General features: G+C 59.6%; 2 protein-coding genes across 2 annotated transcripts in view; both read right to left on the bottom strand.

The window, feature by feature from the left end:
- Positions 1-13: 13 nt before the first annotated feature.
- On the bottom strand, positions 14-20,840 carry LOC116946869 (rho guanine nucleotide exchange factor 10-like; the record flags this gene model as incomplete). Its single annotated transcript, XM_076070169.1, has 23 exons — positions 14-1,463; positions 1,951-2,082; positions 2,599-2,776; positions 3,002-3,141; positions 3,335-3,492; positions 3,871-4,064; positions 4,378-4,467; positions 5,432-5,553; positions 6,281-6,381; positions 9,654-9,781; positions 11,244-11,359; positions 11,588-11,751; positions 12,568-12,713; positions 13,650-13,820; positions 15,409-15,501; positions 16,058-16,174; positions 16,595-16,774; positions 17,227-17,304; positions 17,628-17,725; positions 18,117-18,249; positions 19,059-19,276; positions 19,838-19,947; positions 20,554-20,840. Coding segments are annotated over 23 exons (3,573 nt in total), but the record flags the coding sequence as incomplete, so codon positions are not given.
- Positions 20,838-27,970, bottom strand: part of LOC142929263 (uncharacterized) — a 23,527-nt gene continuing 16,394 nt past the window's right edge. Inside the window, exon 6 of the mRNA XM_076070168.1 lies at positions 20,838-20,922. The gene's annotated coding sequence lies outside the window, so the exon portion shown is untranslated. The remainder of the gene's footprint in view (positions 20,923-27,970) is intronic.

The following is a 27,970-nucleotide window of genomic DNA, read 5'->3' as shown; positions in this document are numbered from 1 at the left end:
CCGCTGCTGCTGCTGCATAAGCGAGAGTTTATTAGCGCCGCTCGCGCCCCGTGACCCGGGCAGAACGCGCGCCCCGGCCGCAAACACCAGCGTCTACAAGTTTAAATACACGTAACAGCGCTCCACGTGACCCCCTCGTGACCTCCCCTGAACCCTACGCGACCCTCGTGGTTTAGAAGGCACCTCCCACATCCCTCGCCCGCTATCGCCAAGGCGGCGGCCTGCCGTGTTTGCCAATGATCCGGCACGTGCGGTCGTCTCGGTTGTGGCTTGAGAACACGGCGAGGAGTGGAGTTGGATGAGGAGCAAGGTGAAGAGAGGGGGGGTGAGGAATCGGGATGAGTAGCGGGGCGAGGAATTTGGGTTAGAAGTGGCTAATGTGGGATACACCCCCAGTGGTTGCTCGCCGCGGTGGCGCTGTGGCGTCGCGTAACTGAGTAAAAATTCCGTGGGTAAAAATCGATTAATAAAATTCCAAGCGGCAAAAAAGTGATGATAGATCCGTCCAACATCGAGAGAATTCCCCCCCCCCTCCATGAGTGGACCGACCCAAGTGAAGAGACAGCTATGGGCTGGACCATTCCACATGGGGTGGAGGAAGAATCGACAACCTATAATCCCTCCAGAGGCAACCCTGCCCCCCCATTATTTTGGTTATATGCCACAAGCGTTGTAGTGTCGAGTACCCCCCCCCCCCCACCATGGGTCCCCACTGATGGTCCTGCTCAGACGGCGTCCCCTTGCGTCCCCACTGGTCCCCTGTGTCCCCATTGGCCTCCACTGGGTCCTGCTGCTCACCTGGTCTCCCTATAGGTCCCCAGGGCAGGGCAGCCCATAAGTCAACAAATGGTCCCCGTGCATCCCGACAGGTCTACACGCATCCTCAATGTGTTGTCAATGGTCCCCTGTGTCGCAATGGGTTCCCTTGGGTCCCCACATTCCTTTGCATAGGTCCAAATGAGTCTCCACTGGTCCCTGTGTCTCCACAAGTCCCCCCCACAGGTTCCCCAATAGGTCCCCTTGGGTCCTCACGATCCCCGCAGCTCACACGGGGTAGTACCACAGCATGAGGCTGTGCTGGGAGTGAGGGGGGCCCTGGGGGGCCTTGCCCCCCGGTCTCGGCAGGGAGCGGTAGCCCAGTCCCCCCGAAACCACCAGGGCCGTGGAGACCCCCGCCGCCCGGGCCCCCCGTCGCCCCCCACCAACGTCCCCCCCCCTCTCCGCCCCCTCGCCGCCGCCCGCCCCCTCGGGTCCCAGGGCGGTCCCCTCGTCGAGGGCGAAGGGGGACTCCGGGCCGCAGGGGAGAGGGGAGTCGGGGGGGTGGTGCACCTCGAACCCTGGGGGGGCGGCGGCGGAGGGAGTCCCCGCCGCCTCGGCCCCTGCCTCGGCGGCGCTGGTTCCCATGGCGACGGCGAGGAAGGTGACGGCGCCGCTGTGCGCGTGGTACGCCACCATGCCTCGGCCTGGCACCGCGAGGGGGAGATGGCTGTGAGTGCGCGTGACGGGGTGAGTGGGGGGGTGTGTCGGGGTGAGTGTGTGGGTGTGTCGGGGTGAGTGTGTGGGTGTGTCGGGGTGAGTGGGTGGGTGTGACGGGGTGAGTGGGTGGGTGTGAGTGTAAGTCGGTGTGACTGGGTGAAGTTGAGTGCAGTGAGTGTGACTTTGAGCGCGAGTGAGCATGAATACGTATGAGAGTGGGCGTGAATGAGACCCGTGCTTGCTGAGCGAATGTCAGGAGTGTGAGTGAGGAGTGTGAGTGAGGAGTGTGAGGAGCGAGAAGAGGGAGTGAGGAGCGTGAACGAGTGAGGAGTGCGAGTGAGGAGCGTGAACGAGTGGGGAGTGCGAGTGGGGAGTGTGAACGAGTGGGGAGTGTAAGTGGGGAGTGTGAGACGAGTGAGGAGTGTGAGACGAGTGAGTAGTGCGAGTGAGACGAGTGAGGAGTGTGAGTGAGACCTGTGAGCTTGGGGAGCCCCTCCAGCCGGGGGAGGGGCAGGGCGACGATGAGGCCCAGGCTCGTGCCCACCCACAGGAGGCCCGGGCAGCTGGCCAGGCACGTGACCACGAGGGGCCGCTGTGCCGCACCACCTGCACACACAAACACGACTTCAACACAACTGTTGCGCCTCGGTGTTGTTAGCGGGCACCCATTAAGGCCTGTGAGCAAATTGAGGTTGTGCACGATACGGCGTTGTGTGGTTGCTGCGCACGGTTGTGCATTGTTGCATGTGGTTGTGCGTGGTCGTGCGTGGTTGTGAGTGGTTGTGAGTGGTTGCGTGTGATGGTTACATGTGGTTGTGAGTGGTTGTGAGTGGTTGCGTGTGATGGTTACATGTGGTTGTGAGTGGTTGCGTGTTGTTTTTGCGCATGGTGGTGGATAGTTACGTGTGGTTGCAGATGGTTGCGTGCGGTTGTTGCACGTAGCGTGTGGTTGTTGCGCATGGTTGTCCCGCATCGTGGTTGCGCGTGGATGTTCCGCAAGGTGGTGCGTCGTTGGGTATGGTGGTTGTGCGTGGTTGTGCGTGGTTGGGTGCGGTTATTGCACAAGGTTGCCCGTGGTTGTGCGTGGTGGTTGCGCGTAGCTGCTGCTGCTGCGCGTGGTACCGGGCGCCATGCGGTTAACGGGCGTGGCGATGTTGACGTCCTGCAGCTGCTCCAGCGTCTCGGTGTGGAAGAGGCGCAGGGAGGTGCCGCGCGAGAAGGAGACCCACACGCCCACGCCGGCCAGCGCCACCTGGCACACGTGCACCTCCGCCTCGGGGTGCGCCTCAAACCCAGCCTGCTGCCAGGGGGGGTGAGGGGGGGCACAAAGGTGGAGGCATGGAGGAGGAGACAAGGACACGATAGGAGAGACGCAGGGGCGATGTGGGTGTGGGGGGAAAAACAGGGATGGGAGGGGGGGATAGACGTGGGGTCACGAGGGCGTGGGTGAGAGAGACAGGTTGTCGGAGTGGATACGGTAGATGTGGTCGTGGTGGTTGTGGCGGAAGGCGGTTGTAGCGGTTACCGGGGTGGCCGCCTCTCCCCCCGCGGTGCGCACCGCGATGTGGTTTCCGCACGCGGCCCACAGCGCCTCTCCCACGGGAAGCAGCGCGGGGACCGGGAGGGAGCCCAGCGAGAAGGTCGCGTGAACCGCCCATGCCGCGTCTACGGGGACACGCGGGGACACGCGGGGACACACGGGAGCACGTGGGGACGCGCAGACACACGACGAGACACGGGGCCACACAGGGACACATGGACACACAAGGACATGGAGAAACGGGAACACGCGGGGATATAGGTGATATTGCGTGTGATATAAATACGTTTAGTGTGTGTGCATGCACGCCGTGCGTACCGGCTCCGCGCATGTACACTGCGAGCGTGCCGTCACGTAGTCCCGCGTACACGTGCCCGTGCGCGTAGCGCAAGCTGCTGGCGGGGGAGCCCCCGGGCGTCGGCTCCCTCCACAGACGAACCTTCTTACACGCCGGGCTGCTGCGGTACGCGCACACGCTGCACACGCGCACAAACACACATTCACAGGTACAGCCACGTGGTCATACAAAGACAAAGGTCCCCTGTATAGCCTTTAACGCACTCTTTCTGCAAGTGCCTTTAACGAGCACCCATTAACACGAGGGGGTGGGTGGCTAGCACCACCCCCGGCCAACCTTTGTCTCCCCAGTGCTGATGTTTAGACACCGCAGCCGGTAGTCATCTAGTCGACTTCGGGAAATTCCAGGACCGGTTCAGATATTCGTCATCAATGTTTGCCGTGAGCGGGAATCGAACTCGGGTCGGCCGGGTTCGCAGCGCTGTGCGCTAACCGCGCCGCCTCCCACCCTACGCACACAAGTACGCGCGCACGTGTGCACGCCCCCGACCTCTCACCTGCCGTCGTCCAGGGCGAGCCAGGTGGAGGGGTCGGGGGGGGAGCCCCCGGGGGTCGGGGGGTCGGGGGGTGCGGGGACGAACTCGGCGCAGAGGACGCGCGCCTCCACGCTGAAGCCCTCGGTGACGCGCGGCTCCGCGTTGCCAAGAGACAGCACGCTGAGCTGGCCCATCGACGCATCCCCACTCCCTATCTGGGGACACGGGGACAGACACAGACTCCATATCTGCACATAGGTTGATGATGAGGACATACAGAGACACAGACACAGAGAAAAGAAGGGGACTCCACGGTGACCCCCTCACCTCACCACTATGACCCCTCACCTCACCACCGTGACCCCTCACCTCACCACCGTGACCCCTCACCCCACCACTGTTACCCCTAACCCCACCACCATGATGCCTCACCCCACGAACATGACTTGTAACCCCACCACCGTGCCCCCCCTTTACCCCACCACGACGACCCCTGACCTCGTCAACGTGACCCCTGACCCCACTCACCCAGATGGTTCCCTGGCCCAGGGAGAGCTGGTGCCGCCACCCCTCCCCCACGCTCGACGAGGGAACCGGGTTATAGACGGCGCACTCGGGCTGCACGCAGACAGAACACGCATGCATAAACAACACGTATGCATAAACAACACGTAGACATAACACGCAGACATAAACAACACGCAGACATAAACAACATGCATAAACAACACGCAGCCATAAACAACACGCAGACACAACACGCAGATACAACACGCAGACAGAACACGCAGAGAGACCACGCAGACATAAACAACACGCAGAGAGAACACGCAGACACAACACGCAGACAGAACACGCAGACATAAACAACACGCAGACATAAACAACACGCAGACATAAACAACACGCAGAGAGAACACGCAGACACAACACGCAGACAGAACACGCAGACTTAAACAACACAAAGACAGAACACAGACACGACACACAGACACAACGAACATAACACGCAGACATGACACAAACATGACACGCAGACCCACGACATGCAGACACACAACAACAACAACACAAATACACATGATACACATACAGACGTACACAGTCCATGTACATACATCACACACACACTCCCCTATAGCAAGACAGACTGTTGGGGCAAGTGCTGTGTTTGTTGTGTTGTGTGCGTGTTTCTGTGCGTGTTTCTGTGTGTGTACGTGCGTGCAGGTGCTCGCTAACAGCACTTGCAGCTGGAGAGTGGCAGAGTAGTAGTTTACGCACTGCCCTAAGAATCCGGCGACCCGAGTTCGATTCCTGCTCAGGGCCAACATGGGTGAGACGAATATCTGAACCGGTCCTGGGCCTCCGTTATGCCGACTCAGCCTTAAATGAGTACCTGGGTACGGTGTGTAAACATCGTCACTGGGGGAGATAAAGGCGTGATTCTGGGCACCCACTCCCTTCGCGTGCCGCGTCGGCCTTCACAGGTGCTGCTCGCCAGCAGCACTTGAGCGAACGGTCTGTTACGGCTATACGGGGGGGTCTTTGTCTTTGTGCATCTCCCACCCTGCCCGTGGCTCACCCTGAGGTCTTGCGTCCCGGCCTCGAACACGGGCATGTGAGACAGCAGCAGCGGGCACCTGTGTGGAGCCTGTGGCCGGTCCTCGTCCTCTGCGCTAAACCAACCCCATTGGTTCGCATCCTCTGAGTCAGGGAGGAACAACACGTGTGTAGGCAGGCGTGCATGCGCACAATACGTGAGAGCTCCACATTCGGACACAATCCAGTCACACTCTCTCCACACTTGGCGGACACGCACTGCACTCACAGTCTCTGCACCAGTGACGGACTGGGACTAAAAATCAGCCCAGGCATTTGTAAACACGCCGGCCCAAATTCGGGCAATGGAGCAGCTAGATTTTAAATGTTGACGTATGAGCGTGATTTTGCCGTGCGATCTCATTGGCCCACTTGGGGCTGGGTCCAAAAACACAAATGGGGCCGGTGAGGAAGAATCGTTGGGGCTAACAGAGAACGGAAATACGCAATGTAATAAAACAAAAATTTAATGTATAACTTTTTATATTTTTTTACTTACTATGGTCACATTTACAATTTCCCCACACAGACCGGCCCACCGGCCCACCGGGCATTTGCCTTATGGACTGCTACTCCTATGGCTAAGTCCGGGCCTGGGCGGCGCCTAAGGGCACGATAACACCGCATCACCCCACGCTACACAGAGGGAGCAAGAGAAGCAGAAGGAGATGTGGGGGGAGACCAGAGGCACACGGGGGAATGTGGGATCAGAAGGGATCAAGGGGGGATCACGTCGGAGCAGGGGAGGTCGCGGGGGAGCAAACGGGATGATGGGGGAGCAGGCGCCATCAGGAGGGGATCACAGGGGGATCATGGCGGATCAGGGGGGTACCGAGTGAGAGCGTCGCCGTCTTGAGGTCTCGCAGCCACGAGGCCCTGGCTCCCGGAGACGAGAAGTGGAAGACGGAGACGAACGACACGGGGCGGCCATGCCTGTACGCACGCACACACACATAGACACGTACACGCACACACGTACACACACGTACACACACGTGTATGTAAATACAAAGATTTCCCGTGTAGTCTGCACAGGCTGTTTAGGCATGTGTACCCCCCGTGTGTACCCTCGTGTGTACCCCCGTGTGTACCCTCGTGTGTACCCCCCGTGTGTACCCTCGTGTGTACCCCCGTGTGTACCCTCGTGTGTACCCTCGTGTGTACCCCCCGTGTGTACCCCCGTGTGTACCCCCGTGTGTACCCTCGTGTGTACCCCCCGTGTGTACCCTCGTGTGTACCCCCGTGTGTACCCTCGTGTGTACCCCCCGTGTGTACCCTCGTGTGTACCCCCGTGTGTACCCTCGTGTGTACCCTCGTGTGTACCCCCCGTGTGTACCCTCGTGTGTACCCCCCCGTGTGTACCCTCGTGTGTACCCCCCGTGTGTACCCCCCGTGTGTACCCCCGTGTGTACCCCCGTGTGTACCCCCGTGTGTACCCTCGTGTGTACCCCCGTGTGTACCCTCGTGTGTACCCCCCGTGTGTACCCTCGTGTGTACCCCCCGTGTGTACCCTCGTGTGTACCCCCGTGTGTACCCTCGTGTGTACCCCCGTGTGTACCCTCGTGTGTACCCCCCGTGTGTACCCTCGTGTGTACCCCCGTGTGTACCCTCGTGTGTACCCCCCGTGTGTACCCCCGTGTGTACCCCCGTGTGTACCCCCCGTGTGTACCCTCGTGTGTACCCCCGTGTGTACCCTCGTGTGTACCCCCCGTGTGTACCCTCGTGTGTACCCCCCGTGTGTACCCCCCGTGTGTACCCCCCGTGTGTACCCCCGTGTGTACCCCCGTGTGTACCCTCGTGTGTACCCCCGTGTGTACCCTCGTGTGTACCCCCGTGTGGACCCTCGTGTGTACCCCCCGTGTGTACCCTCGTGTGTATCCCCGTGTGTACCCTCGTGTGTACCCCCCGTGTGTACCCTCGTGTGTACCCCCGTGTGTACCCTCGTGTGTACCCCCGTGTGTACCCCCGTGTGTACCCTCGTGTGTACCCCCGTGTGTACCCTCGTGTGTACCCCCGTGTGTACCCCCGTGTGTACCCTCGTGTGTACCCCCGTGTGTACCCTCGTGTGTACCCCCGTGTGTACCCCCGTGTGTACCCTCGTGTGTACCCCCGTGTGTACCCTCGTGTGTACCCCCGTGTGTACCCTCGTGTGTACCCCCGTGTGTACCCCCGTGTGTACCCTCGTGTGTACCCCCGTGTGTACCCTCGTGTGTACCCCCGTGTGTACCCTCGTGTGTACCCCCGTGTGTACCCCCCGTGTGTACCCCCGTGTGTACCCCCGTGTGTACCCTCGTGTGTACCCTCGTGTGTACCCCCGTGTGTACCCCCGTGTGTACCCTCGTGTGTACCCCCGTGTGTACCCTCGTGTGTACCCTCGTGTGTACCCCCCGTGTGTACCCTCGTGTGTACCCTCGTGTGTACCCCCGTGTGTACCCCCGTGTGTACCCTCGTGTGTACCCCCGTGTGTACCCCCCGTGTGTACCCTCGTGTGTACCCTCGTGTGTACCCCCGTGTGTACCCCCGTGTGTACCCCCGTGTGTACCCTCGTGTGTACCCCCCGTGTGTACCCTCGTGTGTACCCCCGTGTGTACCCTCGTGTGTACCCCCCGTGTGTACCCTCGTGTGTACCCCCGTGTGTACCCTCGTGTGTACCCTCGTGTGTACCCCCCGTGTGTACCCTCGTGTGTACCCCCCCGTGTGTACCCTCGTGTGTACCCCCCGTGTGTACCCCCCGTGTGTACCCCCGTGTGTACCCCCGTGTGTACCCCCGTGTGTACCCTCGTGTGTACCCCCGTGTGTACCCTCGTGTGTACCCCCCGTGTGTACCCTCGTGTGTACCCCCCGTGTGTACCCTCGTGTGTACCCCCGTGTGTACCCTCGTGTGTACCCCCGTGTGTACCCTCGTGTGTACCCCCCGTGTGTACCCTCGTGTGTACCCCCGTGTGTACCCTCGTGTGTACCCCCCGTGTGTACCCCCGTGTGTACCCCCGTGTGTACCCCCCGTGTGTACCCTCGTGTGTACCCCCGTGTGTACCCTCGTGTGTACCCCCCGTGTGTACCCTCGTGTGTACCCCCCGTGTGTACCCCCCGTGTGTACCCCCGTGTGTACCCCCGTGTGTACCCTCGTGTGTACCCCCGTGTGGACCCTCGTGTGTACCCCCCGTGTGTACCCTCGTGTGTATCCCCGTGTGTACCCTCGTGTGTACCCCCCGTGTGTACCCTCGTGTGTACCCCCGTGTGTACCCTCGTGTGTACCCCCGTGTGTACCCCCGTGTGTACCCTCGTGTGTACCCCCGTGTGTACCCTCGTGTGTACCCCCGTGTGTACCCCCGTGTGTACCCTCGTGTGTACCCCCGTGTGTACCCCCGTGTGTACCCTCGTGTGTACCCCCGTGTGTACCCTCGTGTGTACCCCCGTGTGTACCCCCGTGTGTACCCCCGTGTGTACCCTCGTGTGTACCCTCGTGTGTACCCCCGTGTGTACCCCCGTGTGTACCCTCGTGTGTACCCCCGTGTGTACCCTCGTGTGTACCCTCGTGTGTACCCCCGTGTGTACCCCCCGTGTGTACCCTCGTGTGTACCCTCGTGTGTACCCCCGTGTGTACCCCCGTGTGTACCCTCGTGTGTACCCCCGTGTGTACCCCCCGTGTGTACCCTCGTGTGTACCCCCGTGTGTACCCTCGTGTGTACCCCCGTGTGTACCCTCGTGTGTACCCCCGTGTGTACCCCCGTGTGTACCCCCGTGTGTACCCTCGTGTGTACCCGCGTGTGTACCCCCGTGTGTACCCCCGTGTGTACCCCCGTGTGTACCCTCGTGTGTACCCTCGTGTGTACCCTCGTGTGTACCCCCGTGTGTACCCTCGTGTGTACCCCCCGTGTGTACCCCCGTGTGTACCCCCGTGTGTACCCCCCGTGTGTACCCTCGTGTGTACCCCCGTGTGTACCCTCGTGTGTACCCTCGTGTGTACCCCCGTGTGTACCCTCGTGTGTACCCTCGTGTGTACCCCCGTGTGTACCCTCGTGTGTACCCTCGTGTGTACCCCCGTGTGTACCCCCGTGTGTACCCTCGTGTGTACCCCCGTGTGTACCCCCGTGTGTACCCTCGTGTGTACCCCCCGTGTGTACCCCCCGTGTGTACCCCCGTGTGTACCCCCGTGTGTACCCTCGTGTGTACCCCCGTGTGCCACCCCACCCCCCTTCCCTTACTTGTCTGGTTTTCCCTGCAGCTGCAGCTGCACGCGGCAGCGATCGCTGCCCCGGATCTGGGCCTCCTTCTGCTGGATGAGTCGCTGCACCGAGGCCGCACACTCCTGCACCAGCGCTGGGGTCATCGTCTGCAATGACAAAGGTCCCCCGTGTAGCCTCCACAGACCGCCGGGGCAAGTGCTGTTAGCGAGCACCTACGAAGGGCGCCACGGCACACGATGGGGTGGCCAGCACCGCGCCCGGCCGCCTTTGTCTCCCTCGTGGCGATGTTTTTACACATCGCACGCACACACACAAAGACACGCACGCACCGGTGAAGTGATCATCCGTGTAACAAATAAATGAAACTTAAACTTAAGTGTCTCAGGCGGTTACGGGACAGACCCAGGTGCCACCGGTTCAACGATGAGGCGCACAATCGGGTGGCAGAGTGGCACAGCGCCACAAGTTGATGGGCAAGGACCCCCCGCCGTCTCTGCTAGACATGGGTCCGAGCTTGACGCAAAACTAAACAGCAATGCACAACACAAAAATAATCACCAGCGTCGTTGTGGAGACTATAAATAACGAACTAAATAAGCAGACGATACGCCTCCTTCACGTAAAAAAGTGAAATTTGCGCATCCCATCAGCCACATGGATGAGAAGTGGGGCTGGGTGCTCTAGATATGTCACCCGGGTTGGGGAGCAGGTGGGATTGCTAAGCGAATGCAGTCCCCAGGGGGCGGGCAGCAGAGAGCGGAATGTGGATCGGCCTTTAGCAGAGAGGAAACACAAAGTCTGTGCAGATGGCGAGTCCTGCATTCCCGCATACGTGATGATGGGGCTGTGAGGAATGCCAACTATGGGTGGGTGGATGAGTGGGTGAATGAGCTTGTAACTGGGTGGATCGGAGGGTGGGTGAAGTGAGTATGTGAGTGAGCAGGTGAGTGGGTTGATTGAGTGAGCGAGCGAGTGATTGAATGGGTGAGCGAGTGGGTGGCTGAATGATGGGGTCAGCCAGTAAGTTAGTAGATCAGTTGGTGAAGTGAGTGGAGAGATGAGCAAATGATGAAGCAGGTGAGCGAATGAGTGTGTAAGCGAGCGGGTGAGCGAGTGGGTGAGCAAGTGGGTGAGCGAGTGGGTGAGCGAGTGGGTGAGCGAGCGAATGAGTGTGTAAGCTAGCGGGTGAGTGTGTGGGTGAGCGAGTGGGTGAGTGAGTGGGTGAGCGAGTGGGTGAGCGAGTGGGTGAGTGAGCGGGTGAGCGAGCGAGTGAGTGAATGAGTGTGTAAGCAAGCGGGTTAGTGTCTGGGTGAGCGAGTGGGTGAGCGAGTGGGTGAGCGAGTGGGTGAGCGAGTGGGTGAGCGAGCGGGTGAGCGAATGAGTGTGTAAGCGAGCGGGTGAGTGTCTGGGTGAGCGAGTGGGTGAGCGAGTAGGTGAGCGAGTGGGTGAGCGAGCGGGTGAGCGAATGAGTGTGTAAGCGAGCGGGTGAGTGTCTGGGTGAGCGAGTGGGTGAGCGAGTGTGTAAGCGAGCGGGTGAGTGTCTGGGTGAGCGAGTGGGTGAGCGAGTGGGTGAGCGAGTGGGTGAGCGAGCGGGTGAGCGAGTCTCACCGCGTAGGCTCCGTGCAGCTGGCCCGTGAGCTGAGAGATCTGGGTCATGAGCTGGAAGTCGCTGTGCAGCTCCTGCAGCTCCACGTAGAGACGCGCGGGGCCCGAGTACAAGTGACCTGGCGGCACAGGGTCACCGGGTCGTGATGCGGGGTCATGAGGTCACGACAGGCTCACAACATGGCACGGGGACGCATGGCTCCATCTCCTCGGTGGTCATCCCCTGGATGCGTTCCATTCCTTGGCTCGTGCATGCACTTATTTATCTGGAAGGATCTCAAATCGTACAATCGGCAAATCGCGGCCACCCTAATTCAAGGGTTCACGTGCTGAGGGACTTCACTCACTCCCTTTGGGGTCCACGGAGAGCTGTGGGGGGGGCGCCCCCTTGTCGGCACCCCCTTCTTCGTCGCACTCCCCCCCTGACACCTGCACCTGGCGCAGTGGAACGCTCCACTTGAGTGTGAAGCGGGGCCCAGCCGGGACCATCCCATTCCCGTCGTAGGGGATCCTGCCAGGGAGACCACGGTTGGGGGGGGGGTGTGCGGGTGGCAGGAAATAAGCGTACGTCACGGGGTTAACTCCTCCTGTGCTTTGCATCACCGCGTGTGCCCGTGTCTCCCTGCGTCTCTATAAACCTCCACGCGTCTCCACACCCCCTCGCATGTCCCCGTGTGTCCCTGTGTCCCCGTGTCTCCCCACACGGCTCCCCGTGGCTGCCCGTGTCTTCCTGCGTGCACCCCGCGTGCAGGGCTAGGCACGTGCCTATATTGTTAACTTCAGGAATTAAGCCCTGGGCATGCGCACCAGCGTGTCCCTGCATGTCCCCGTGTCTCCCTGCGTCTTCCTGTATCTCCACTCTCCCCCACGTCTCCCCATATCTCCATGTACCTCCATGTCTCTCCTTGTATCTTCCTGTAACTCCTTGTATCTTTTAGTGTTGTTTTGTCCGTTTAACACGTAGGCTTTTGCGACCAATATTATGCATAATAAAGGGGTTTTGGGGTTATATCGCATAGACATTAATGTGTCGTTAAACCCAGCACAAGCCTACATATCCAATTAGTAAGGTTTGTCATGTAAACAAAACGTGTAAATTAGGTACTACTTAAGAAAAGCGGTGTGTTGGAGAGTAAACCCACAACATTTACAATTCGAGTACTGTTACATTTCGCTACTGGTTCAAACAACCAGCTTCATCAGGCGATAGCCAGAATTGTGACGGTCTTGCTTTGTACGTCTGGGCCCAATCTGTGGCACCCCCCCATGCCCCCCCCCCATGCCCCCCCCCATGCCCCCCCCATGGCCCCTCCGCCCCCGCGCGTGCCTGGGGTTGAGGCCGGCACACACGATGGTGTCATTGAGCATGAAGAGGCGTCGTGGGCGAGTCTTGAGGATGAGGCGGCGCTCGCCCACCACGCTCTCCGTCACGTCGTCCACCCTCACCAGGTAGCGCTCCCCGGTGCCCAGCAGCTGGGGGACGCGCACAGAGACAGAGGTCTCCCCACCGCCGCCGTGTAGCCGTGACGGAGTGCCGGGGCTGTTCGCGAGCGGCGCCGTTCAAGGCACGGCACGGTGCACGAGGGTGTGCGGTGGCCAGCACCACCTCCCCAACGCTCGGTTTACACGCCGCACCAGGTAGCTCATTTACAGCTGAGTCGACCTCGGGGAGGCATAGGACCGGTTCAGATATATTCATCACCGATGTTGGCTGAGAGCGAGCGTCGAACTTGGGTCGTCTGGTTTGTAGCGTAGTGCGATAACCATCACGCCACGGCTCCCCTCCACACACACACGGTGACACACGGTGACACACGGTGACACACACGGTGATACACACGGTGACACACACGGTGACACACACGGTGACACACACGGTGACACACGGTGACACACACGGTGACACACACGGTGACCCACACGGTGACACACACGGTGACACACGGTGACCCACACGGTGACACACGGTGACCCACACGGTGACACACACGGTGACCCACACGGTGACCCGCACGGTGACACGCACGGTGACCCGCACGGTGACACACACGGTGACACACACGGTGACCCACACGGTGACACACACGGTGACCCACACGGTGACACACACGGTGACCCACACGGTGACACACACGGTGACACACACGGTGACCCACACGGTGACACACACGGTGACACACACGGTGACACACACGGTGACACACACGGTGACCCACACGGTGACCCACACGGAACAGCTGAGGTGCACTCTGAGGCCACGCGAAGTTGTGGAAGGCACGACGTCCACGGCAGCACCCGCGCCAGGCTAGGTGCACACATGGCGCACAGCGTACGGACGGCGCACACATCAGCGCCGCCGACAGCCCGCCGCCGAGTGGCGTTGGCGACCGCGCCAGGCTAGGTGCGCACCTTGGCGAGCTGGCGGTCGTGGATGGCACTGGCGACGGCGCGAAGCTCGTTGCGCCGACCCGCGAAACGCTGGCGCTCGTTGAGCCGCCCGGCGAGCGTCTCCAGCTCCGTGAGCGCCATCTGCAGCGGCAGCCGGTCGGGGTGCCCCCGCGGGGTGTTCCGCAGCATGTCCTGCACGAGCGCGCACGCACACGTACACACGCAAACACGCACGCACGCACATACACAGGCGTACACAGGCACGCGTATACGTACACGCGTACGCACGTGCACACACGCACACAATTTTTATTGTTGGGTGGCCATCGAAGGAAGATGGTCAACGCATCGCGCGCGTTCAGATGCGCGTCTGCCATCTGGAACGCTCTTCCGATATTAGGAAGCCACTGGGGCTACGCACTTTTAAATAATTTGGTTTGTATACTCTATTCTTTAAAACTGCTTTATAGGACTTATTTTTCCCACGCACCTCCGATTAATTAGCGGGGTTGGCTACGTACATTCATATACGCACGCACGCGCCAGCCAGCAGTGCACCACCTGCATCATGATCGTGAAGGTGATGTTTTGCTTTTGATAGAACAAATTATCCGGTGATCCTGCCACTGTTGCTGCGTTAGCAGCGGTGCACAAGCAGTCAACGATACAGTTAACAAGCACAGTTAACAACAAATTTAAAAATCTCACAGTCGTCAATATTACACTGCGGCCTTAAAATAAAATATATAAAATAGGAGACGTTTCGGGCAACGCCGATTCCTCGTAGCACGCTGTTGCAGGCAACACCCCCACTCTTTGTGTGCCACTGCGAGAAACGTCACCGGTTTTATAGTTAAAATGTTAAGGCCGCAGTGTGATTGACAGATGTGTTGAGTTTTGTGTGTACGTGTTGTGCGTGTGTACGTGTTGTGCGTGTGTGTGTACGTGTTGTGCGTGTGTGTGTACGTGTTGTGAGTGTGTACGTGTTGTGAGTGTGTGTGTACGTGTTGTGTGTGTGTGTGTACGTGTTGTGAGTGTGTACGTGTTGTGTGTGTGTACGTGTTGTGAGTGTGTGTGTACGTGTTGTGTGTGTGTGTGTGTACGTGTTGTGAGTGTGTACGTGTTATGTGTGTGTGTGTGTACGTGTTGGTGTGTGTGTACGTGTTGTGTGTGTGTGTGTACGTGTTGTGCGTGTGTGTGTGTGTACGTGTTGTGCGTGTGTGTGTGTACGTGTTGTGAGTGTGTACGTGTTGTGAGTGTGTACGTGTTGTGAGTGTGTACGTGTTGTGCGTGTGTGTGTGTACGTGTTGTGCGTGTGTGTGTGTACGTGTTGTGCGTGTGTGTACGTGTTGTGCGTGTTGTGCGTGAGTGTGTACGTGTTGTGAGTGTGTACGTGTTGTGCGTGTGTGTGTGTACGTGTTGTGCGTGTGTGTGTGTAGGTATCAGCGCAGTGGTTTGCGCAATGCCCTACGAATCCAAGTTCGATTCCCGACCACGGCTCACGTCAGTGGCGAGTTATATTTGAACTGGCGCTGGGCCTCCCTTTGGTCGACTCAGCCTTAAATGAGTGCCTTAAAACGCCTCAAATGAGTACCTAGTGCGGTGTGTAAACATCGCCACTCGGGAGACAAAGGCGGTCGGGCGTGGTTCTGGCTACCCACCCCCTCGTATGCCGTGCCAACCTTCATTGGTGTTCGCTAACAGCACTTGTCCCAACAGTCTGTTAAGACTACATGGGGTATCTTTGTCTCTATGCGTGTGTGCGACTCTGCCCCTTCACCTGCAACAGGAGGATGAACTGGGGGAATCTCTGCACTGGCTTCATCATCAGCGCCTGCAGGGAGTGGCGGTCAGCACTAGTCTCCTGGCAGCCCTAAAAACAACAACCACCACCACAACATCAACAACAACCACAATAACCACGACCACCACCACAACAAAAATCGACCATATCAACAACTGTGAGTAAGTGGGTAGGTGATCCGCTGAGTGAGCAGGTAAGTGAGCGTGTGATTGGGTAGGTGGGTGAGTGTGAGTGGGTATGTGAGTGGCTGGGGAAGCGGTTGAGTGGGTAGGTGGGTGAGCGAGCGTGAGTGGGTAGGTGGGTGGGTAGGTGAGTGGACGGGTGAGTGGCTGGGAGAGCATGTGAGTGGGTAGGTGGGTGAGCGAGCGTGAGTGGGTAGGTGGGTGGGTAGGTGAGTGGACGGGTGAGCGGCTGGGAGAGCATGCGAGTGGGTAGGTGGGTGAGCGAGGGTGAGTGGGTAGGTGAGCGGATGGGTGAGCGGCTGGGAGAGCGTGTGAGTGTGTAGGTGCGTGAGCGAGCGTGAATGGGTAAGTGAACAGCCGGGTGAGCGTGTGAGTGGGTGAGCATGCGAGTGAGCCGAGAGTGGGAGGGCGAGCGGCGGGGTGAGCGGCGGGGTGAGCGAGACCTTGATGAATTCGAGGAACGCGGGGCGCGTGGCGCTCGCCTTGCGCACGATCTCCATGGCCGTGCTGAAGTTGCTCACGTACTCGCTGTACACGTCCTGCACCATGGAGCGCGAGAACTACAGGGACATGGGGACAAGAATCCCCCCACCCAGTGCAGCCTCAGCTCAGACTGCTCGGGGCGAGTGCCATTTAGCGAGCACCTACGATGTCACGAGGGCGCGGGCGGTAAACACCACTTCCGATTGTGAGGCAGACAGACACGCAAGATAGAGACAGCGCCAGATAGAGACAGCGAAACGGACACACAGACACATACGGAGACAGAAAGACTAAGACAGCGGGAGACAGTGGAATAGAGACACAGACACATACGGAGACAGAAAGACTAAGACAGCGGGAGACAGTGGAATAGAGACACAGAGACATAGGGAGACAGAAAGACAGCGCGAGACGGTGGAACAGAGACACAGGGGAGACGGAGAGAGAGGGGAGATCGCGAGACGGCGGTGTCCGATGTTGCGCCGTGCGCGCCCCACCGAGGCGACGAACACGTCACCGATGGAGTCGGTGAGCTCCCACTGGGCGACGCGGCTGCCCAGTGCGATGTGGAACATGCAGTGGCACTGCAGGAGGTCGCGCACGCCGCTGAACACGGCGCGCACCTTCCGCTCGCTCAGCAGCCGGCTCTCACCCTCCAGCAGAGGCAGCTCGTACCGCTGGAAAGAGGGGGGGGGGGATGCACGAGAGAAGGGGGGCGGCCGGGATGACAGTGGGGCGGGCGGGGGGTGGATGAGAATTCGCGAGGGTGCGTGCACTTCACATTCACGCCGTCGGTTTCTGTGTGCATGGAGGAGCGGCGGTGTAGCGGTTAGCGCTACGCTGCGCTACGAACCCGGCGACACGAGTTCGATTCCCGCTCACGGCCAACACCGGTGACGGTTATCTGAACCGGTCCAGGGCCTCCCCTAGGTCGACTCAGCTTGAAAATGAGTACCTGGCGCGATGTATAAACATCGCAACTGGGGAGACAAAGACGGCCACCTACCCCCATCGTGTGCCGTGCCGGCCTTCATAGGTGCTTGCTAACAGCACTTGCCCCTACAGTGTGTTCAGGCTATAGGGGGGATCTTTGTCTTGTTTCTGTGCGTGTATGTGCGTGAGTCCTCACCGTGTGGATGTCCTTCAGCGTCTGCACGTAGCTTCTCTCGCTCTCCACAATCGAGCCGAGGATGTATCGACGCTTCAACTGCTCAACCACGCGGGGTGACACGGAGAGACACAGGGAGAGATGATGAGGAGACACGTGAAGGCAGGAGGAGTAGGGGGACGTGGAGAGACAAGGGGAGATAGTGAGACAGGGCGAGACTCGGGAACGACATGGCGGAGACACACGGGGGAGACACGAGGAGAGGGAGTTACTTGGGGTTGCGCTCTGTGAACGCTGAGGCGACGTACGGAGTACGGTGGGGGCGGTGAGGGGTCCATAGTCGTATTTGGGACGTTGTGGGGGGTGTTTAGGGATCGTGGGGCTGTTTAGGGGGTCAGGGTGGGAGGGTGGGGGGCCTCTGCCTGCTGCTGGGAGAGGCCCGGTGGAGCGGGCCCCAGGGTCAGCGTCTCCATCTTCACGTCCAGCTGCACGTCGTCCTCGTCCGAGGCCGCCGGTCGCCCTGGGGTCAGAGGTCAGGGATCAAGGCCTGGACTCCACCTTCACTTACAGCGCGCCGTGCGTTGCCCGTCATCCCGAACCCATTCCGTTGCGACATTCTAGCGTAGCGGACCCCCCCCCCCCCCAGTGGCAGCCGTCCCTACGCGGCACCGGCTGCAAGTGCAGCCCCTCGCAGCCCCTCGCAGCACGGCGCGCTGCGAGGGGCTGCACGCACACGCAGGTCGAGGGCGGGCGTTGGACGTGGATCGCAAACCTCTGCAGCTGGATCACGTGACTGCTCGGCCATTATGTCGCCGGCACATGACTCTAACCACCAGCGCGACCCCCGAGCGTGACCCCCGAGCGCGACCCCCGAGCGCGACCCCCGAGCGTGACCCCCGAGCGCGACCGACCCTGGCTCTGGGAGATGAGCGAGGTCCTCTGCATGAAGAAGCGGCCGCGCTTCAGCACGGCCGCTTTTGTCTTCTCCAGCTTCTCGAGGCCGTCCTTGGTGCCGTCCCGCGCGGCCCGCATCAGCTCCTGCACCTGCAAACGTCGCGGCGCACACCCAGGCGCCACAGGTTCAGCGAGCGCTGGTGGCCGGCAGACGCCTCCACCCCCACCACTACCACAATCGCCGACACCACCAAAGACAAAGCTCCCCCCGCTCTCTGTAGTCTTAACAGACTCTTGGGGCAAGAGCTGTTAGCGAGTAGTGCCTACGGTGGGTGGCCACCACCGCTCCCGGCTGCCTTTGTCTCCTCAGTGCGAATGTTTACACACACCGCACCATGTAGTCATTTCAGGCTGAGTCGACCCAAGTGAGGCCCGGACCTGTTCAGATAGTCATCACCGACGTTGGCTGTGAGCGGGGTGGGCGGGTTCGTAGCGGCAGCGCGGCAACGACTGCGCCACCGCTCCCCCATCACCACCACGTCCACCACCTCCACCACGTCCACCACCACCACCACGTCCACCACGTCCACCACCACGTCCACCACGTCCACCACCACGTCCACCACCTCCACCACGTCCACCACGTCCACCACCTCCACCACGTCCACCACGTCCACCACCACGTCCACCACCTCCACCACGTCCACCACGTCCACCACCTCCACCACGTCCACCACGTCCACCACCACGTCCACCACGTCCACCACGTCCACTACCTCCACCACGTCCACCACGTCCACCACCACGTCCACCACGTCCACCACCACGTCCACCACCTCCACCACATCCACCACCTCCACCACGTCCACCACGTCCACCACCACGTCCACCACGTCCACCACGTCCACCACCACGTCCACCACCACGTCCACCACCACCACCTCCACCCGCGGACCCACCGGTCGGCGGGACCTGCGGAGGTTGGCGGGGAGGGCGAGCGCCCCCCCCGTGCGGGGTGGGCGCCCCTCCCCCTCGGCGCCGTCCTCGTCGCTGTAGCTCTCGAACTCGCTGGAGCTCCAGCCCTCGCTGCCCGAGCCGCCGCCGCCGCCGCCGCCGCCGCCGCCGCCGCCGCCGCCGCGCCCCTCCGGGCACACTGCGTCGTAGATGCGGTCCACCCCTACGCGAGGACAAATGGTCCCCCGCCCACCCACACCCGCCCGCATGCAGCCTTGAGAGTTCAGCCTCTTCTACTTCCTCCTCTTTCGTATGGATTCGTGCCGGCAGATTAAACGATGCAATTTTAGATTTGTTATCCGCTCAATTGTCTCGTCCGTTCCTCCTTTAAAGGAGTTAAGGCAGCGGGGAGTGTTTACAATGTGCTCGACGGTTGTTCGGCGAGCAGCACCCACGAAGGCCGGCACGGCGCACGAAGCCTTGTGTGTCTCCCCCAGCGGTGACGTTTTACACAGTGCACCACGTGCTGATTTAAGGCCGAGTCAAACCTGGGGGAGGCCCAGGACCGCGTCAGATATTCCGTCAACGATCTTTGGCAGCGGGTGGGAAATCGAACTCGGGTCGCCGGGTTCGTAGCACAGTGCACTAATCACTGCGCCACCGCTCCCCAGGCGAAGAGATTACGCTGATGATTACAGTCGTGATGATGACCACGAAGATGAAAGCGATAATGACAGTGGGTAATGTGTTGACGAGGTGTGAGTGATGTGCCGATGAGGTTAACCTGATAAGGTGGGGCTCTGTGCCTCTATAGGAACGTCGTCATAGATGACTTCATGAAGGTCATCTCTCGCGGGACCCTGAGTCTCGCTCACATCCTCACCATAGCCAGACCTGCACTCACCACAGGGCACAGACCACACTCACCACTCGCCACCATGACACTCACCACTCACACACGTGCTCACCACCATGACACTCGCCACCATGACACCCACCACTCACACACGTGCTCACCACCATGACACTCACCACTCGCCACCATGACACTCACCACTCACACACGTGCTCACCACCATGACAACTCACCACTCGCCACCATGACACTCACCACTCACACACGTGCTCACCACTCGCCACCATGACACTCACCACTCACACACGTGCTCACCACCATGACACTCACCACTCACACACGTGCTCACCACCGTGACACTCACCACGGAGAACAGACCACCCTCGACACCCACCACCCAATCAGAATCTGTATTTATCCTGGAAAAATCCGATAAGCTATGAAGCTCTTTTTCACAGACGTCCAGAAACACTGAGACTCACCTCTCACAGTCACCATCCCCGACAACTAACCACGGCACCAACCGCTCACCAGCCACGGCGCACTCGCTCACTCTCACTGTCACGCTCACCCTCACTGTCACGCTCACCACTCCCTTCCCGGGGCCCCCTCACCGCAGCCCTGCCTCACCGCCCCTCGCTCACCGCTCTCTCTCCACGGGAGGCGCACCGAGTCGTCCCGCAGGGGGGGGGTCGGGTCCCCACCGCCCGGGACCCCCCCCGCCGTCTCCAAGGGGGTCGTGGGGGGCTGGGGGCCAGTGGGCGAGAGTGCATTGGTTGGGGTGAGCGTGGTTGGGGGGGTGAGTGTGGTGGTGGTGGGTGTGGTAGTGGTGAGTGTGGCGGTGGTGGCGGTGGCGGTGAGTGCGGCGGTGGTGGCAGTGGCGAGTGCGGCGGTGGTGGTGAGTGCGGGGTGCGGTGTGCGAGTTTCCACGTTATCGCCCTCTTCAAAATCAAACATCTCTCCCTCCTCCTCTTCCTCCTCCTCATCATCGGCATCTTCTTGTGTGGGGTCACCTGTGGAGACAACAGATAGAAATCCTCAACCGTCTCACCCCGATTCATCACCGTCATCGGCCGTGCTCAATCCACTGCTAGACAAAGGCCTCCTTACCCCCAAGCCGTCGCCGCCTCTCGCGATTCCGCGGTGCACCAATTCCCCCCGGGCGCTCTCTCCACGCCAACCGATTTCACGGCTCCACTCTCGACGGGCGTGCTCGCGGGCGCGGGCCATTCGCTGGCTGCCTCCCCGGTTATTAAATGTTGACCGCCGTTTCAATTACGGGGGAGGGAACCAGTGAATTGGAGCAGGAGGATGAGAGAGAGAAGAGTGGGAGGAGGGGTGGAGGGAGAGGTGGGGACCAGGGGAGGGATGGGAGGAGAAAAGGGGAGGGAGGGTGGGAGGGGAGATGTGGGGGGGGGGCGGGGGGGCGGGGGTGGGGGCAGCGGGTGAAGAGGGGGGGGGGTGTTGTTTTGCACATGCTGCCACCGCCCTAATTGTTGTGATGTCACGGCTGCCACGGCAACCGTGTAATTGGGAACGCGGCTGCATGCATCGCCTTGGCAACCGCTCAAGCCTCTAATCACGGCGTTGCGCCCCCCCACTCTTCCCGGGGGGGGGGGGGAGAGTGGGGGGGGGGCGGGGGGAGAGTGGGGGGGCGGGGGGGGAGAGCGGGGGGGGGGCAGACAGAGGGGGGAAACAGAGAGGCAGGGAGACAGGAGGAGAAAGAGGGGAGCAGAGGACGGCACATGGAGGAGTAGGGGAGGGAGGGGGGGGACAGCAGACAGACGGAGCGGGGGTCCAGTCACCTGTCTGGGCAGTGACGGGGGTCTTTGTGGGGTCCGCAGTCGGGGACCCACGGGACCGGCGCCATAATCGGGGGGCGGAGGTGGGGGGGGGCCCGAGTCTGTCGGTGGGGACGGGTGGGGGGGTAGTCTGTCGGGAGGGGGGCGCGGAATGGGGGAGTCACGACTCGCCGGTTCCATCCGAACCTCGCAGACAAACACCGCCCCCACCTGTCAATCACGTGCAGGCCCCTCTCACCGCCTCCTGCGGGGAGGTCAAAGCGACCTGGGGGAGGAGGGTCGGAGTGACCCAGCTAGGAGGTCAGGCAGCGCGGTCGGGCAGGATGACACGCACACTCATACACACTCACGCAGCAACCACATGCACGCAACTCAAAATACATTCATACCCAGAGAGGAACACACGCTCCCATACTCGTACACACACACTTGCACATTCGTACAAAACCCCCCGTATAGATTTAACAGACTGTAGGGGCAAGTGCTGTTAGCGATCACCTATAAAGGCCGGCACGGCCACACGAAGGGGGTGAGTGGCCAACACCACGCCCGGCCGCCTTCGTCTCCCCAGTGACGATGTTTACACACCGCACCAGGTACTCATTTGTGGCTGAGTTGACCTAGGGCCAGTTCAGATAATCGTAACTGGTGTTGGCCGTGAGCGGAAATCTAGCCGCCGGGTTTGTAGCGCAGCGCACTAACCGCTACACTACCGCTCCCCACACACAGATACACTCACACGCACACAGCCGTACAGACACAAAACAAGGACACGCGCACGCACAGTCAGCTTGGTATCTCTAGATACCAATCGTTGATTGAAAGATTCTCATTGCGAACTTCCGTTGCGCGAGTCGCTGTCTTCTTGATGTTTCAAATCATAAACACTTCTTGATGTTGATAATCATAAACACTTCTGCAGGACTGGTTCAGGGTAACGTCGCAGTTCAAACTATGAAATCTATAAAACTAGTTTTTTTATTTACCAGGAAGGCCCACTGAACTATACAGACTTTCAGAAACAACCTGGGTATCACAAAAGATAGCTCAACCCGAGTGCCTTATCATCACGTGGACATTTATAGCAGCCAAATAATCTAAACGCGTCATTTTGATTCAAAATGCGGAGGGAAAAACTGGAGGACCTGGAGTAAAAAACACACGAGACCACGGGGAGAGAGGCACGCAAACTCCAATATACAGCAGCAGGCGTCAGGGTGGGGATCAAACCCACGACCTCCTGTATACCAGGCGAGGGAGTTAACATCTCACCACCGTCGCAAACATCGAGGCTCTGGTGGTGACAGCACTCCAACCCCGCCCACCCCCCCCCCAACAAAAATAACAAAATTTCACTCTCCCAGTGTCAAAATCGGGAGAGAGGTCAACAGGTCACAGTTCTTGCTCGAACCAGACGTGCGCCCAAGATGCGCCGATGACGGAACAGGGCGTTGGTAAATCTCACCACCCCCCTCCACGCCAAAGCGATTTCCTGCACAACAGCCCTGGGCCGCCAGCAGTGGCAATTCCACATTTCTATGGTGGGGCTGGGGGGAGGGGAGGGACGGCAGCGAGTCTCTATCCATAGGGATGGACAACCACTCTTGGACAACAAGGCCATGGGCTGAGCAGAACACCTAGCACACTCCCACGATCCACTGCCGAGCTGATCTGCCCCGTCCCGTTGCCAATCGAAGTCGTCCGTGTCTCGAGCAACTCACGACCAGGCGGGGACATCAAAGCCACCGGACGAGGACGGCTTCCGTCGGCCCGCGAGGCGTCGCCACCACGGCCACAACCCTCCACGTCACGCCGGTGTCACCGCGGTGCCAAGGAGATGTTGACTACCTCGCCTGGCACGCAGGAGACGACGTGGGTTCGATCCCTGACCCTGACGCCTGCTCTATATTTGGAGCTTGCGGTGTCTCTCTCTCTCTTTCTCTCCGTGATCGCGTGGATTCTTCTCCCGGGTTCCCCCCGGGTTTTTCGCCTCAACGTTTAGAACCGACGTGCGTTTAGAGCGTTTGGCTGCTACACATTTCCATGTGATGATGATAAGCCACTTCGTTGCCCTATCGTTTGTGATAACCAAGTCGCCTCTGCAAAAAAAGCTACATAGCTCAGTGGGGGTCTTACCTGGTACGATAAACAAAAACAGTTCATACTATTTGGTTCTCTCGGTACAGTCACGTAGGTAGACAAAAACATATAAAACAAAAAATAATAAACCACGACGTTCCGATCGCAACACAAAGCGGTCGTCCTCAGGCGGAAAAAAACAATCCAGCAGTGGAACTTATTTATGTGGCCATATAGTTTCCAGTAGGGGCACACGCACCTCCAACCACCACCAGCATTCCTCGTCAACAACAACTGCCATTCGCCACAAAGTGGCGGTGACGTCACCACGGCCGCTCGTGCCAGGCTAGGTGCACGTTGAGGCCACGTGAAGTGTCGAACGCCCGCCGGCAGGAAGGTCACGCGGCAGACCCAGCCCGTGCCAAGGGTCGACTGACTGAGATAACTGACGTGAGATGACTGACCGACGCACCACCCGTGCCCCCTACTGTGCCAGCTCGTCTCTCCACACTCACGTACACACACACACTCACGTATACACTCACGTGCACACACACACTGGCGTATACACTCACGTGCACACACACACTCACGTATACACTCACGTGCACACACACGCTGGCGTATACACTCACGTGCACACACACACTGGCGTATACATTCACGTGCACACACACACACACTGGCGTATACACTCACGTGCACATACACACACTGGCGTATACACTCACGTGCACACACACACACTGTCGTATACACAACACGTGCACACCACACTGGCGTATACACTCACGTGCACACACACACTCACGTATACACTCACGTGCACACACTCACGTATACACTCACATGCACACACTCACGTATACAACAACAACCGCCATTCGTCACTAAGTGGCGGTGACGTCACCACGACGCTTGTGCCAGGCTATGTGCACCCTGAGGCCACGTGAAGTGTCGAACGCCCGCTGGCAGGAGGTCACGGGGCAGACCCAGGTGCCACGGGTCGACTGACTGAGATGACTGGCTGATGCACCACCTGTGCCCCCTACTGTGCCAACCTGCTGTGCTTTAGCCACCCGGCGCTCCGCTCGTTGGTGTGAGCGTCGCTCCTCCCGCCCTCCGTTGTTGTGGAGGGCGACTGCCTCCACTGCCCAGTAGCATCCTTCACGAGCCTCCTCCACAGAGGCCGATCTTGACACCGCTGGTACCAGTCATCGGCAAGTCCACTCAGCTCCACGTCCTCCTGTACCACATCACTCCATCTCTTCTCTAGCCCGTGCCGCGCCCGCTTAGCCCCCTCAATCCGGCCAAACAAAAGCTGTTTCGGCATGCGGTGGCTGGGCATGCGGGCTACAAGACCCAGCCATCGCAGCCTTGCCTGCCGGGAGGAGCTCACCGATGGGACCCTGCCCAGATCTTTCAAGGATTTGTGAGCTCCTCACACAATCCAGTCTGGTTTAACCCAGGATGGATCGTAGGCAGGCCAGCCTAAATGTTTCTAACCGGCGAAGATGTTCCATTAGGGGGGTCCACGTTTCGCAAGCGTAGAGAAGGGAGGGAATGACCGTGGCCGAGAAGACCTGAAGCTTAGTGCGGAGCGACAGACCAGGTAGCTTCCACACAGCGTTACGCAACCGATGAAAAGATATTGCCGCTCGACTGATTCGGAGTGAGACCTCTGCTGTTAAACTGGAGCCAGTCATAAGCACACTGCCCAGGTATGGGAAACTCTCCACTCTCTCCACAACTGCCCCATCACCGATTGGAGTTGTGGGGGGGGGAGTGTCCGATGGTACAAAATACCCAGGCAGGTGCTTAGTTTTGGTGGGGCTGATGGTAAGGCCCCACCTCTTAGTGGCACGCTCCAGTCTCAGCAGCAGCGTCTCCAACTCCCTCCTCTGACTGAGCAGCTATTACCAAGTCATCAGCATACATAACGTGGTTGAGCAATAGGGAGCCATCCCTTGACCGCACCCGGGCATCGATTAGCCTCCCATTATATCTGTACCATATGGAGATTCCCCCGGTACAGCTATTGAAGGCTTCACGAACTACGTGGTCAAAAATAGATGTTAAATAATGTGGGAGCCAGAGGACATCCCTGTCGCACCCCAAGGTGTACAGGGAATGGCCTCTGACTCCCGGCCACGTAGTTTTACCCGGGCCCGCTCACCATCATGAAGGTCCTTAATGATCGTGAGCAGAGGGTCAGGTACTCCAAAGCACGAAGAACGACCCAGAGCCCAGGCCTACTGATGGTATCATAAGGCTTGACCAGGTCAATAAAGCAGAGATGTAGGTCTTGTTGGAATTCCCTACACCTCTGCTGTAGCAGACGGACAGAAAATATGGCATCTGTGCAGGACCGCCCCTTTCCTGAAACCGCATTGGGGCTGAGATACACTCACATGCACACACACACACTGGCGTATACACTCACGTGCACACACACAAACACTGGCGTATACACTCACGTGCACACACACACACTGGCCGTATACCACTCACGTACACACACACAACTGGTGCAGGTTTCCCCTCGCTTCACGCGGAGTAGTAGATGCGTTCCAAAAATAAGGGCGCACCGAGCGAAGCCGCACGAAACAGCTGTCTGCCGAGTAGCGCGCACGGCACACACAGTGAGAACCTAACACGCTTGACACAGATAGACACACCTACGCACAGACACACACGCACAGACACACACACGCACAGACACACCTACGCACAGACACACACACACGCACAGACACACACACGCACAGACACACTACGCACAGACACACGCACAGACACACACATACACGCACAGAAGCGTGCACAGATAGACACACACAGAAGCGTGCACAGATAGACACATACATAGATAGACACACACGCACAGATAGACACACAAACAGATACACACGCACATAAGCGCACGCACACACAGATAGACACATACACAGGCACACACAACAGACACGCACAGATAAATACAGTACACAAGACACACAGATACGCATATAGATGCACAGACACATACAGACACACCCGTGACAACTGCTATTAACAAGGCCCTAAGAGGAAGCGGTGTAGCCGCGTTTGTCTCACAACTGGTGATGTTTACACACCGCACCAGGTACTCATTTAAGGCCGCGCCAACCTACGGCATGTCCACGACCAGTTCGGACATTCGTTACCGACGTTCACCCACGACACGACCGCTCCTCATACACAAAGACACAAAAACAAAGACACAACGACTCACGGACAGACTGACAGACAAGGACACCGCGTCCCTGCGTGACCTTCCCCGTGTTACCGCTACGCTGCTCACGAGAAGTCATCGCATGCAGTCAACAGGCCAGCCGCTCCATCACGCGCAGGTTACACCCAGTAGTGGTACAGCCCTCACCTGGCATTCCTCACCTAGACACCCCCCCCCCTCTGGTAGTGGTACAGCCCTCACCTGGCTCCCCTCACCTAGACACCCCCTCTGGTAGTGGTACAGCCCTCACCTGGCTCTCCTCACCTAGACACCTCCCCTCTGATAGTGGTACAGCCCTCATCCGGCTCTCCTCACCTAGACACCCCCCCCTCTGATAATGTACAGCCCTCACCTGGCTCTCCTCACCTAGACACCCCCTCTGATAGTGGTACAGCCCTCACCTGCTCTCCTCACCTAGACAACCCCCCCCCCCTGGTAGTGGTACAGCCCTCACCTGGGCTCTCCTCACCTAGACACCCCCCCCCCCCTCTAATAGTGGTCCAGCCCTCACCTGGCTCTCTTCACCTAGACACCCCCCCCTCTAGTAGTGGTACAGCCCTCACCTGGCTCTCCTCACCTAGACACCCCCCCCCCCCCTCTGGTAGTGGTACAGCCCTCACCTGACTCTCCTCACCTAGACACCCCCCCCTCTGATAATGGTACAGCCCTCACCTGGCTCTCTTCACCTAGACACCCCCCCTCTGGTAGTGGTACAGCCCTCACCTGGCTCTCCTCACCTAGACACACACACCCCCCCCCCCGCCTCTGGTAGTGGTACAGCCCTCACCTGGCTCTCTTCACCTAGACACCCCCCCCCTCTGGTAGTGGTACAGCCCTCACCTGGCTCCCCTCACCCTAGACACCCCCCCCTCAGATAGTGGTACAGCCCTCACCTGGCTCCCCTCACCTAGACACCCCCCCCCCCCT

The sequence above is a fragment of the Petromyzon marinus genome, chromosome 28 (genome assembly GCF_048934315.1).
Source record: "Petromyzon marinus isolate PM22_M1 ecotype Great Lakes invasive population chromosome 28, UKy_Petmar_22M1.pri1.0, whole genome shotgun sequence".
NCBI lineage: Eukaryota > Metazoa > Chordata > Hyperoartia > Petromyzontiformes > Petromyzontidae > Petromyzon > Petromyzon marinus.
This window is presented reverse-complemented; position numbering and strand designations above follow the sequence as displayed.